This window comes from Folsomia candida, unplaced genomic scaffold (genome assembly GCF_002217175.1).
Source record: "Folsomia candida strain VU population unplaced genomic scaffold, ASM221717v1 Fcan01_Sc012, whole genome shotgun sequence".
Classification (NCBI taxonomy): Eukaryota; Metazoa; Arthropoda; class Collembola; order Entomobryomorpha; family Isotomidae; genus Folsomia; species Folsomia candida.
This window is the reverse complement of record NW_019091204.1, coordinates 1,926,451-1,940,917: the sequence shown is the minus strand read 5'-3', so window position 1 is coordinate 1,940,917 and position 14,467 is coordinate 1,926,451. Positions and strand designations below refer to the sequence as shown.

The 14,467-nt window shown below is 35.4% G+C and overlaps 1 protein-coding gene across 4 annotated transcripts; it reads left to right on the top strand.

The window, feature by feature from the left end:
• The first annotated feature begins 10,055 nt into the window (after positions 1 to 10,055).
• On the top strand, positions 10,056 to 12,206 carry LOC110855384. 4 transcript variants are annotated; one of them, XR_004835974.1, is made up of 4 exons: positions 10,056 to 10,427; positions 10,837 to 10,878; positions 10,944 to 11,029; positions 11,927 to 12,206. XR_004835974.1 is itself a non-coding variant. In XM_022103812.2 (3 exons), the coding sequence occupies exons 1-3, from the start codon at positions 10,815 to 10,817 to the stop codon at positions 12,173 to 12,175; spliced, it is 399 nt and encodes a 132-aa protein (XP_021959504.1). In that variant the 5' UTR covers positions 10,492 to 10,814; the 3' UTR covers positions 12,176 to 12,206. The 4 variants fall into 4 exon arrangements, 1 of the variants encoding a protein (XP_021959504.1); XR_002548452.2 differs by having other exon boundaries at positions 10,144 to 10,427; positions 10,837 to 10,874; XM_022103812.2 differs by lacking the exon at positions 10,056 to 10,427 and having other exon boundaries at positions 10,492 to 10,878.
• Positions 12,207 to 14,467: the final 2,261 nt, after the last annotated feature.

The window sequence follows — 14,467 nt, the reverse complement described above, 5'->3', positions numbered from 1 at the left end:
CTAAATATGCGAAATTTAAATTATTTCGTTTAAGGATAACCTAGTTATCTAGTTATGCGCCCTCGGTGTTTTATGTTTGATTTGAAACTTCATCCTCATCAGAAAAAGTGAGGAATACGATGAGAACAGTTGAAATATTGGGCAACGGGTACTTCGCCCAAAAAATTAAGGTAAACGACCTTGAGCTAATCTCGCCCGATCCTCAGCATTTAGCGAAAAGTTTTAGCTCAATACTGACGGACGAATTTTCGCCGAAAACTACTCGTGAAGAGAAATTCCGCATAAATGTCCCTCGAAATACTGACAATGAGTACCAGTCCATGTTAAATTCAGCGGAATTTAAGCAAAATCCTCTTGTTGTGAAACAAAATCTGTCCTGACGTACCCAGCTTACACGAAAACTTCCATGGAAGGCAATTGTCCTCCAATAAAGTTTAAAATTTCCGCCGCGGACTTAAGCCATGTTGCCCTTTTCCAGTCTGGCAATAATAATGTCACAGGACACACTTTCTCAAAAAACAAGCCAAAACCGCCGAAAGCCACACCCAGAAAGTGGTTTTGAAAGTCTTTGACCTAGACGAGCAACGGTAACTTCAGCAATGAGCGGCAATTGTCTAATCAGAATATTTTGTGGGGTTGCTTGAGAGTACAGAAATATTTGGCTCATTACATTCTGACCTCATGATCTGACTTAGAGTGTTTAGGGACGAGATTTTGAAAATCTAGGAACACATATTTTTCACCAGGGTCATGGCTTTCCGAGAAATTCAGAAATTGGAAAATCGGGAAATTGAAAATTGTTTCGAGCCGGAGTTTTCAATGAAGTTAGTTACGACAGGTCGGCCAATTCTTATTTCAATAAGAACTGGTTTCTTCTTTTAAAATTTTCACCATAAAACCGTAAACTATGCACGATAGAAAAAAAACTTGAAAAATTGTTTGGAGGAAGATCTTGACTAAAAAATTTAAAAATTTGTTTGGGGGAAGATTTTGTAATTTAAAATTTTAGAAATTGTTTGGCTGAAGATTTTAGAATTAAATTTTGAAAATTTCTTGGGGAAGATGTTAGCATTAAAAATTGAAAAACTTTTTGGGGGAAGATTTTAGAATTAGAAATTGTTTGGGGGAAGATTTTAGAGTTTAAGATTTTAGAATTACAAATTATTTGGGGGAAGATTTAGGAGTTTAAGATTCTAGAAATTGTTTGGGGGAAGATTTTAAAATTACATTTTGAAAAATTGCTTGGGGGCAGATGTTGGAATACAATTTAAAGGATTCCTTGAGGGCATTGTCAGCATAAAAATTTTAAGAAAAATGTTGTCAGGATGAAATTAAGAAACTTAAAGAAAGTTAAAAAATTTTGAATTTTTTTAATTTTTATTTATTTTTATTAAAAAAAGATAGAAAGCTTCGTCGCCTTCGGCGACTCAGCCTTCCTCCGAAGGATACTCTTTCTCCCAGGCTTCCCCCGAACCAGGTTCGGAAATTCCGGAAGATTTTGCCAGACTGGTTTATACAGTGAAAGATAGAGTTGTAAAATTCCCAGGGAGCGATAATAGATTCCCGGGAATTTTATTTTTAACATTTTTATAATTATCTGGATGTCAAAAATCCCAAAGTCATTGTTACCAGAAACAGTGGCGTAGCCAAGGGGGGGCTAGGGGGGCTTCAGCCCCCCCCAAAACCCAGAAAATAAAAAAATTAAATTAAAGCAAAAAAATCAAAATTGGAATTGTGTCACGAATGAAAAGTACTAAAGTGAATTTAGTTATTAATAATACGTGATTGTCTTATTTTCTGAGATTAAAGTCATATTCTGTCGCTGGAAAATTGTTGTGATAAATTGTGAAAGTTTTTCTGCTGCATCCGAATTTCGTACTTCTTAATTGTAGTTTCCCCTTTTAACAAAAATAAATATCTGGATATTACATATGATGATGCTTATGATTAGCTACAGTATGTTCCTTCCATGCACATTAAAAAATTAAAACAGAAATATTAACTTTTGGGAAGTTACGTTAAACTTTGTCTCTGGCTCGATCTCAAATAACCACCTGCATGGGTTAATTACAATAGGGTTTCATGTTGATTTGTCTTCCGATAGTCCAAATTGAGACATACGTAATTTCGTGTAACTTAAACTTTGTCCTTTTCAAGTTTTAGCATACTTAGTTAATGGCCTTTGGAACGATGAAATGTTGATAGGTTGTATATATGTTTGTAATTTCATACTGGTGACCAACATGCAAAAAAAGTGATGCAAATACTTGCCATTTTTTAGAAATTGTGAAAAGCCGGAAAGTCTTTTTTTTATTGCAACAAATCTTGTGAAAATTTCAAAAATTGAACTTAGCAATCCTTCTTAAAAGATCACAAAACTTCCTTCGTAATTAAGTGTCAAAAAAGGTTGGGAATTTCCATCGTCAGTTTATAATATATTTATGAAACAAAATAACTGTTTCATTTCTCACTCTAGATTTTGCGCTCTTGTGAACTATGAAAAAATTCGAAAGGTGTGAGGCATGGAAAAGTAATTTTTTAGTACGTTAAAAACTGAATAACAATTTTCAAACTTTCTTGAAACGTAAGAAATTCAGTGTGAAGCCAATAATTTTGACGAATACGTAAAATAGAGCACTATGGTAGTTTCATTTTATTGGAAATTCAAAGTTTTCGCCCGTTTTGTTGCAAGAAAATATTTTCTTCTTGAAATTTATGTACATCTTAATAAGATGATCTTATAAAGGAAGTCTAACATTGAAATTATACTTCAATAAAAAAAACACGAAAATAAAGTTCACGAAATTATGCAGATTTTCAGGATTTGCAAAAAATTGACAAATGTCTGAATCACTTTTTTGTATATTGCTGATCAGCAAGAAATTTCGGACAGGTAAATAATTTGTAAACATTTCATCTCCAGAGTGTCATTTAATTAGAAACATTGGAAAAATTACACATTTACATATGTGTATGAATTAGCGCATACGTAAATTTCATAATTTCATTTCATAATTTCAATTAGGTTTAAAAATTGTTTTACTTTGTGGCTGGTCTCATTCCACCGACTGCGTGCGCGAAACAATGCAGTTGCCATCCGCCCTGTTTTGTAAATATTTGATTTGAGTCAAAGACTTCGACTATGACGAGTCACCTGTTTAAAGTCATAATTTAATTTGATACCGAAATTTTCGATCGTGTTTTAAGTCAAAACTTTTCACTTGATATAAAATACAGCTACATTTAAGATTTTATCCTTTAAATGTCAAAATGAAGAAAAAGCAAACAAGCTTAGCAGACTTTCTAACGAAGAAACCCAAAAGTGACTTGGCTTCCTTAGAATTAGAAGAAAATCGAAAAGTGTCCTCACAGACCACACCTAAGGTGGAAAGAAAAGTAGGCGACACTCGGGTATCCAACGAATGCGAGAGGTCAAGTCGTAAGTTTCATGCGTCTGCCATTAAAAATATGTTCTCATAAATTCAAAATAATTATACATTTATAAATTATTCCTCGAATTTAATACAACTTTCTAAATTCGACATGGTTTGTACATAATTTATTCAGAATGCTCAAGCGGAACTTTGGATATTGGAAATTTTATGGAACGTCGTCCAAATGACCAGACTTGTCAAGATATTTTGGTGGAAGCTTGGGTTCCAGGTAACTTGGTTTAGCGTGCAATAATTTTTCGTATTTTACTACACTAATGCAATACTTGACTTGGAGCTGATTTGCAAATTAACAGAAGTTAATTCGCAAAATTATTAAGCATTGATATGTTAAACATTCAGATTCATCATTTTCGTTCCCTTCGGAGGAAAACGGAAAAAGGAAATTCCAGTGGTCCTGGCTTAAACAATTCTCGTGGCTTTCGTACTCTGGAATTTTGGATGGCGCATTCTGTCGATATTGTTTCCTGTTCGCAAATAAATCAAGTTCTGGTGGTAGTGGCGGGCAAATTCTTGGAAAGCTTGTAGCTGCCCCTTACCGAAAATGGAAAAATGCCCTGGAGGACTTTAGGAAACATGAGAAGCTTGATTACCATGTCGCATGTTTGCTGGACGCTGAGAACTTCTTGCAAATTCAAAAGGGAAGCAAACTTCCAATTACAGCAAGTCTGAATAATGCCGCCGAAGAAGAATTGCAAAGAGCAAAGTTAATTCTGGATCCAATTATTAAAACGCTACTAGTTTGCGGCAGACAAGGCTTGGCCCTGAGAGGCCACAAAGATTGCGGAAAATTATCGTTAAGGCAACCTGACGAAAATGATGGGAATTTTCGTGCCCTTTTACGTATGCGGATTGAAAGCGGAGACGAAAATCTAAGAGATCACATTGAGACATCCTCCCAAAATGCAACCTACTTGAGCCCAGAAATTCAGAACGAAATTTTGAATTTGTCTTATTATATTGCCTTATTATATCTTATTATATATCGAATTAATTCGGCGAAATGTTTCAGCGTAATCGCAGATGAGACTACGGACGTAGCCGGAATTCAGCAGATATGTCGCTATGTGCAAGATATGTGACCTGTTACGAAAATCGCCATATCACTAAAGAAAGTTTTCTCACTTTTTCACCTGTTGAATCCGGTACTGGCGAGGCAATTGCACTCAAAATTAAAGAAGAGCTAGAAAGGTTAGGGATCCAAACCAGCTACTTGCACGGGCAAGGGTACGATGGATGTAGCGCAATGAAAGGAAGCGTCAAAGGGGTGCAAGCCAAGGTCAGAGAATTAATTAGCTCAAAGGTGCTATACGTACACTGTAGTAGTCACAGTTTTAATCTCGCTCTTACGGACGCCTGTAAGATTCCGGAAATCCGAAATACTTTTCAGTCAATCAACGAGGTCATTAAATTTATTCGTGCTTCCCCAAAACGAATCTCAGCTCTGAAAAATATTACTGAAGAAAACCCGACAACCTGTAAACGAACCAAACTACTCTCATTTTGCGAAACTCGATTTGTTGAAAGACATTCGTCCGTTCTTCGATTTGTGGAAATTTACGACTCAATATTGGACCTTCTTGAAATATTAGAATCGAAGGAGATTCGACAACATCAAACAAGGCCAATCAGCTGCTAACTTGCGTCTGTCAGATTCGTCGTATCCATGCACGTGATTGAAAAGGTCTTCTCCATCACCATTTCACTCTCTCGACAACTTCAAAGTCCGGAACTGGATTTATTGGCATGTCTTGAAATGGCGGAAGATATTCTGATACTTTTAATAGACATGCAACAAAATTCATCAACGGATTTCTCTGAGATTTGGAAGGTTGTGTCAGCAACTTGCGTCAGACAATCCGTCACAGTTGATCTCCCGAGGTCAGTGAAGACCAAATTGAGGAAAAATGCAGAAAACCCTGCAAATAAAATGGACGCTGAAACTTTTTACCGCTCAACGATTTTTGAACCATTTCTGGAGAGTGTTGTTGAATCCATTACGCTAAGATTCCGGGAACACAAGAATATACTTAATCACTTGCAAAGCGTTGTTCCCATATACATGACCCCCATAAATTTCGGAAGTGAACTTCATGAATTTCTTCAGGATCAACTAACTGACTGCGTGGAAGTAATCAAGTCAGAAATTAAGCTATGGCAAAAGAAATGGGATGCAGTGGAAGTTCACGAGAAACCGAAAAATGCCCTTGAAGCGCTTGACAAATGTGATCCCAATTTTTTTCCAAATATTCATTACTTTTTGAAGGTATTAGCCACCCTGCCGGTCACATCATGTCCATCTGAACGTTCCTTCTCAACACTTCGCCAGCTTAAAAATTACCTGCGGAACACAATTAGCGAGGAAAGGTTGACAAGTTTGGTCATTCTTTATATTCACCGTAACTACCCGGTGGACGTGGACTCCGTAATTGAAAAGTTTATTAGTATTAAACGGCGCAGGATGTTATCATAATTTAGGATGGTTCGGAACCAATGAATTAAATTTTGATGTAGCTAGTTTTTTAGCATAAAATATACTAACGTTGACCTTTTTAGTAATTTTAATGAAATTCTAAAATTACATATTTACATATTTAGCATGAAATTATTGGCTTGAATTTATTTCTTCATACACGAATCAAAACGTACATTGCATGGCAAAACTCTTTGCACGTAATAAAATATTGCAATCCGATCAAAAAGTACTTTAATTGATGATTTATTGCCTTCAGCCCCCCCCAGACCCAAATCCTGGCTACGCCGCTGACCAGAAATAACCGTATAATATTACCAAACATTAATTGTAAGACTAAATGGGGAAAATCATCTTTTCATGTATCTGGCAGTAAATCATGGCTAGCATTACCGACTACTTTATCAAATATTAAGTGCTTTACCACTTTTAAAAGAATTTTATATGCCTTCCTTTTAACTAAGTAAATTACAGATTATACAATATCTTCAAACAAGCTGGACTTGTCTGAATGATCGTAAAACAATTACTATTGTATTCATATATAATATTCGGATATTGAAAGTCTCACTTGTAACTGTATATGCTATACGACCTGTGGTGTAATTTTCCACTTCGTGTGGGTACCACTTGTATGAAATAAATAAATAAATAAATAAATAACATTGGGCTTATGGGGGAACAATAATAAATTCCTGGAAAATAGGGAAAATAAGTAATTTATAATTTAGTCCCTGGACAAGTTTTGAATTTGCGACATTATAAAGTATGGATTGCAAAAAAGATAAATTTTATATTTTTCAATTCACATAGGATGCTTATCTTCTCTGCTCGGTGTGCTAATAAGGCGCTGTGTGGGTCGTGATCCTAAATATGGTTATGATCGTTATTAATTCTAGTGCTCATTTGGTGAGAAATAATGCGTAAAATGTCTGGAATTATGTGGGTCGTATTTTTTCACCAAAATAAATTACCTCACCTACCAAACTTTGTAGAATATGTAGATGTAAGCAATATTGAGACTTAATTGGTAAATGATATAGTCAATTTGAATAAATATAGATTTTTTGTTAAACAAATTTTTTCTAATTAAAAAAAGTCGCTTCAAATTATTACATCACCCTAATTGCTTTTTTGGTTTTAACGAACACTACACGTAGCCCTAATTCCTAATGGAATTATCTGCGTCGTATTTTTCACCAAAATAAATTACATCATCTACCAAACCTTGAGCCATCAATAATAGATAAACGGTTATAAAATACTCCAATTGCATCACCCTCAATTATGGTCTTATCAACACCAAATTAATCTCTTATTATCAATCTGTCATGAACAAGATTGCTATTATATATCGTCACACTATTTATCGCTGAATTCCACTACACTCCTTATCAATGCATACTTCCGTTAGTTTGCTTACCAATCCCAGCTATCCTTTCATACCCCTAATTCCATTTCATGCCACACATTCATCCTTTCTAATTCCTTACCTTACAATAATCTAAAAAGGTGTAGGAAACGAACACGCAATTAATATTAAAAGACAATTTCTCGTGTCAACTATAGTTACCAGCAATTTCTGTTACATACAGACTTGATTTTAAAATGACCAACGTTTCGCTCCCATTCCTCCTAATCTCCATTCTTACCTCATTATTGTTACCATCTATGGCGGAACTCCTCGCAGTTGAAGTATCCACTAAATTACCATCTGCTAGGTACGGAACCTCCGCAATCTACGATGGAAACGACATCATCTATATATTTGGTGGGTACAACATCGTAACCCGCACACATTTGGCAGATATCGTTAAGTTCACCCTTTCAACTGAGGAAGTCAAAATCGTGGCTTCCCTGCCAGTCCCAATGAGTAATGAAGTCACATCAATTGACTACCGTACAGGCGACATTTACTTTCACCATGGGACAAGTTGCTCCCCCGCGATGTCATTAGGAGTTTACAAATACATTCCCAACACGAACACGGTGGAATTGGTGGCCAATTTGTCCACCTGGAATTTCAATTGCGCTGCCGTTCCAGCATATGACAACCCGGCAGAAGTCTACATCCTTGGAGGATTTGGGATTGGAACACATATAGCAATTTTCACCATGGACGATCATACCTTTCGAAAAGCTGGAGAGTTAACGAGAGAATATTCCTATGCCGGTGCAGTTTCGGATGGTACAGGGTCTGCCATACTTTTCGGGAACCATTACAATGGTTATGGTTATCCCCCAGCAAAGATTACTTTTTACAATTCAGAACACAACCTACGGTTCAGTAAGCCTTATTTTCATTTCGCCAATTAACGCAGTTTGGGAGGGGTCGTATGCGTATCTTCTAGGCGGATATGACTATGTGCCGGACCAGGGATATATGACGCGCAGTATTATTCAGGTGAAATTGCGGGTACCCGTTTGTCTGCGGGTAGTTACTACTACCCGCACGGGTAACGGGTATTTCGATTTTACATAATTAAATAGCTTGCCTTGCGCAGCCAGTGAGAAGTTGATTTAAATAAGAGTTAAATATCTACTTTGACAATTTATTTTGCATCATTGATGCAGAATTTAATCATGGTTGATAGTGAGCGTCATTTTTCAGGAATTCTGCGACAGTCTCAGTGCAAAACTAACAATGAGCTGGTGTGAATTGCAACACTCACAATTGTCAGATTGTGAAATTTGAAATTTTGAAATATAAGGTTAAAGTCAATACAACCAACGTGTTTATTGAGGCAGTTTGTGTGATAGTAAGAATTTATCAAAAATTTTCAAGTCAAATTTGAAAAGGGAGCGATTTTTAACAAGTGGGGAAAAATCCAGTCCCTCCCCAATAAAAATCGGTAATTCATCAACTTTGATCCCAAATATTTTGACAAATTCCAAATATCGCTCAAACTGTCCTAGATTCACTTGAACGACACAATTCCAAAATTTAAACAAAATCGGAATGTTGCACTTCACACCATTCTATTATAAGTTAAGAAAACGGGAAGAAATTATTGTTTCTCAAGCATAACTTACCTGCTCTAAAATTTCAGTAATTTTATAGTAATGTGGTATTGGTGACCTTCAACTAGTTTTTGTAGGAGTAAAAAAAGCATGATGCGATTTAAAGCAAAAATTGAGGTTGCGAGCCAGTGTTTTTAAATAAAAATGTCATTTAAATGAAAATGTCAACAATCAAGTCCCACTGCTGTCTTGCCTAACCCTAAGTCAATAAGTTTGTTTTCATGAACAGTTAGTTAAATAAAGCTAATTATATCGTCAGCAATTTCTAGTAGCACTCTCTCGAGGTTCTTATTAACCTAGAAGGGTACCTAATTAATTAAATCTGTGTTATTTTGGTAATGTGTTAATGTTTAACTGAATTCTTAGAACCGGTAACGGGCAACGGGTACCCGTGCGGGTACGGGTAGTCGGGCTGCGGGTAGCGGGCCGGGCAACGGGTAGCATTTTCGCTACCCGCGGCAACCCTAGTTTAAACTACTTCTTAACTAATTTAGTGAGCACATATTAGTTTCATCATTAATATTTGAAACAATTTCAAAGTACATCACAAACATAAAATAACTCTTTCAGTAAATTGGTTTGAGTTTTTTAAATTTGAAAATTCACTATGGTACTGCCCTCGTTCGCTGTGTGACACCGCCTACTACTCCCCCATCACCTCCCCAATCCGAAGCTCATCCCCTCATACAGGACCTTTTAATGGGGTATTTTTTTTAACCAAATAAATATACAACTTTATGCATATCAGCAAAATTTCGCTTCTTCCACCTTTTCGGTATTTCTTCCGGGCCACTGGAACAAAATTGGAAGAAATGGACGAAAATGGAAGAAATTAAAAATAGGGGTTAAATGATAAGGCGTAGACCTCAATTTAAGGCGAGGATTTCAGATCAGTCAGAGAGGAAATTCGTTGACAATTTTGCACACTACCATTTTTATTAATTCAAATTTAATTAATTAGATTGAATAATAAATGTAAACCACTTTTTAAACTGTGCAGATAAGTTCAGGTTGCCCCAGAATACTTCCTTCCATTTCTTCCACTTTTGTCCACTTGGACTCAAAGTGGACGGAGGGAAGAATCCACTTTCTTCCATCCACATTCTTCCATGCGAAACCTTTATCAATCAGTCTCACCTTTATCAGTCTCACCTTTGCAACAGTTTTATTACACTCTTGGTCATAGTTGGGTAACCCAACTTGGGTTTCTCATAGTCAGATGAATCAGTGACTCTCAGCGTAAGAGAGCGTAGTTCCTTTCTAACGATGAGCTTAGAAAAGCACGACATGCAACGGCCTGCTTCCTTCCACGACCGAGTCAACCCTCTCCTCGTCCACCATAAAATATCACCGTGATCGATTTTCTCCACTTTCACTTCATCCTGCGGAGGGACTCAGCTGCTATTTTTTTATTAGCCTTTGTAGAAATGGGGGATAGTAAGTATAACGTGGTGTCAAAATTTGTAGCGGTTTTGGATTTGGTAAATAATTTATTCCAATAATTAGTAATTATTCACCCTCATTAATTAATTTAATATTCTCGTCTGTGTATACTAATTGTAAAAGGGAAAGGAAGTAACTCTCTTCTTGTAATTTTGAAAAGAGTAAACTTCTTACAAAACAAAGTTTTTGAAATTAATCCAAAAGTGTACTTTTTTGCAGGCTTGAAAACAAAAGTGAAATTAAAAATGTTAAGAATGAGTGAAGGTTCTTACTAGAAAGTTCCATCATTTTTCTTAGAATTTCACAAAACATCTGTGTATTACTTCATTTACTTTTTTTGTAATAATCGTATTTTACTGTGTAATTTTCATTGTTACTCTCCATCGGAATTCTTCTTTGGATTGGGTGGAACATTTTCCTCGGGGATGAATCCTTACATTTGCCAAGCGATGGAAAGAAGAAGGAACAGACAGACAAGATCCCAAGTCGGTACATACGTATAAAGAAATATTTAGATAATTTTGTGGGGATTTAATAATTCGATACTTTTTTAGTGGTGGTAATTCCCTTGTTATCCCTGGTCATTGGTGGGCTGGGTGTTATCTATGCTATACGGCTTCTTAATGCGACCGACTCGGAGGTATGTGTACAAGTAAATATGTGTGGCATTAAATATTTATGCAGTGTTTCGGGTGCAAGTAACCACCTGCAAGAAATAACCGCAAGAAAGTGGTTTCTTGCAGTTATTTTTACCCGCAAGAAATGCAAGTTGCAAGAAACTCCTTCCCGCCGCTATATTTCATAGGGCACGTCGCTAGATGGCGTCGCGTTTCTTGCACTTTTTCCGATTTTTTTCACCTTGCATTTCTTGCAATTTCTTGCTTTGCAGTGCAAGAAATTAAAAAAAAACGCAAGAAACGAAACACTGTATTTATGTACCAGGGGTAATGGTGAGACGAGATGAGGTGAAAATTTGTCATCAAATGGACATGTTTGCTTATCATTTCCCATCTGTACTTGTTTAAGTATTATCTTATCTTATCATGTAATGAAATAGATGTGAAGGGGCTTCATCTCAGCTCGTTTTATTGACAACCCTACCAACTGGGTCAGAGTGTTTTTAATGATATATTGAGGAAATCCGAATGTCCGAAATATTGATATTCTTGGGATACTTACTATGTTACAAACTTAACATTTCTTAATGATGTACTACATAGATATTCGCAAAATTTTGTTAAATCATCACCATCATGATTCAACCTTATTGTATAGATATTGTCTCAACTTTGTTTAAAGTTTACACAACGTGGTATAAATTTGATATAAAATGGCGAAATTTTACGCCATGTGATAGCAAAAATTTACACAATATTTATGGTAGAGTCGCATACATACATATGCATATTAGACGGTGATGATTTAATACAATTTTGTTAATAGTGTATCCATAACATAAATAGGAGTTTATTGGGACATCAGTTAGCATTAAATATGATATTTTTTTAATAATAATAATAACACATTTTTGATACAGATGAGCAGTGCTATGACGCAAATTCAGAAAAGAGGAACGATTCGGAATTGGATTAAAGTTTCGATCTGTATATGTATTTGTATATTGATTCTGGTTACAACAATGGCCATTGTGTCCGGGGGGTTGAGTCCAACTCTTGCTGGAGGTGCTTTGTTTGCCGTATTGTTTAAAGTATTTGGGATTTCCGTAGTGTATTTATTTTACAAGGATTTAGAAATAAATAGTGAAATTGGAGGGGTCGATGGATGAAAATAAATATTGGGAAAATACAAAAAGTTTATTGAATGCATTAGTTATTATTTATTTTCAGCATTTATGAATGTATGTATGTACGCACTATAAAATATTAACATTTTGATTTTTAAGAATTTAGCTAATTATTTTTATATAAAAATGGATTTTGCCGGAACGTTTCTCAATAAAGATGCATAAAAGCACTGATGAATTTTTGTGAAAATGGATAATTTCTTAAATATCCAAATTGTAATATTTATAAAGTGTAGAAATGTTTTAAAACCAATACAAATATATTTTTGGCGTGACGTGGGTTCGAATCCTCCATGGCTTGCTAACTTTTTCACAGTGTTGCAATCCTCTTTTCAACTATACAAATTTTAGGATAGTTTTCAGCAATATGTGTAAATTATGTCCATAATTATGGAATACTTTTGTTGATATGATATTAATGCTTGTTGAAAGTGATCCGGCTCATGGAGGAATGCAACAAGCCAAATGTCAGGTTCGGTACGTACATATTCGCAGAAAGTTTGGAATCCTTTCACAGAAGTTTTTTGTTGTTGGTTTGGTGACCAATGCACTGCATGGGGTATCATGATACGCCGGAGTGTATATACATACATATGTGTTCATCAGATTTCGAATTTTATATGATTTGTTTACCTCGTTTTTATCATATTTTTTCATTCACAGTTTGAGATTTTGGCGTGCTTACGGCGCCCATAAGTCGCCGAATTTTGCGCATGCCGCACCAAACCTTGTTTGTATAGAGTTTGCCTATAAAACTGTCCTGGTCATGAAAGGATCTGAGTTTAGCACTTGATCCGCTCACATTGTCATTGTTATCATATGAAAAATAGTTTAACGGTGCTCATCAAGCTGTAACGCCCCCTGTCCTTATCTGGGGTTGCGTGTCCCGAATTCACACCCACTTTCGCGGATGTCCCTTATTTTGTGACTTATATGCAATAAATTATGTAGAATTCGTTCACTTTTAAGGTAACACTTTTATTTACATCAATACCGACTGAAAAATATTGATTTACCGAATAACTTATATCATTAAATATGTGGGAGAGCTTAACCTAATATTTATATTTCCTAAAAATAACTGGGAACTTATTCTATTCAATATGAAAACTAATATCTGGAGATAACCTTGATGGATGCAAAACTAAACCTTCTTCCTTCGTGTCTAAAACCAGACTCCTTATCTCATTGTAGCTATTCATCTTCTACTGTTGCATTGGAGTTGTGGCAATGCGAGTTGTGTCAATGAGTCTATCCTTCCCATTGCCACAACTCTGGCTACCCTTTCCATTGCCACAACTCTGAGTTGTGGCAATGGGAGTTGTGGGAATGAGAGTTGTGGCAATGTGTCCTATAATCTAACATTGCCTATAATCTAGCATTGGGTTTACAACCGTATAATCTAGCATTGGATTTTCCACCTTAATTAATAGTTAATTATATCCCAACCCTACTAATTGTTATCATTAAAACTAATTGAATTATAAGCCTAGATACCCTCTAAATATATATCAATTAATTTCATAATTGAATATGCTTCTATCTTGGATATATATGATTATAGAACCTAACCTTTTTAATGCTGATGTTGCATGGACATCAGAGTTACAAAGGTTGCACTCCCCTCCCAAACGTTACTTAACAATGGAGCGTCTCCACCGTGAAGTAACGTAAAGAGAGTTAGGGCAAGATTACTAAATTAATAATAAAACTACAATGATAAACTAACCTAATTGTTAATCATAACCTACAATAATAAGATGATCTACAGTTATTGATAACCTATGTGTATGTATGATGCTTACGTAACATTATGATGTCCTGATGACAGATCCACATTTCCCATAACTAATAACTAAACTAAATTAAGATTCTTTAAATTATCCTAAGGTGTAAACTTAATATGTATTAAGTGTGAAAATGTAAAGGACTTTTATCAATTACTTATCAAGAAACAATTTGTCGAAATGTCGACTCACACATATGTGTATGTACTTACTGTGTAATGATGTACAGTGAACTTGTGTAAATGTTTTAACTTGAAGTAGATGGACTAAAGTAAATAATATATATTATCTATTAAGACTGAAACGAAATATCTAGACGAATTACTAATAAATTATTTTTGAAATTCGTGAATCATCATCACACATGATAATCAAGTTACTCATATGAAAGTGTTACATTAAAGTACAAATGTCACCAAAGATATGTTCTTACAATGCCAACCGTCCGATCAACCAAGAATATTGCGACTTTTCGAAGTTTTTGAGG

Bases quoted from the DNA above. Each gene is read 5' to 3' on its own strand.
- LOC110855384 (XM_022103812.2), top strand. From the start codon at position 10,815: ATGAATCCTTACATTTGCCAAGCGATGGAAAGAAGAAGGAACAGACAG. The intron at 10,879-10,943 runs GTACATACGTAT...ATACTTTTTTAG, and splicing joins ACAGACAAGATCCCAAGTCG to TGGTGGTAATTCCCTTGTTA. The intron at 11,030-11,926 runs GTATGTGTACAA...TTTTTGATACAG, and splicing joins TTAATGCGACCGACTCGGAG to ATGAGCAGTGCTATGACGCA.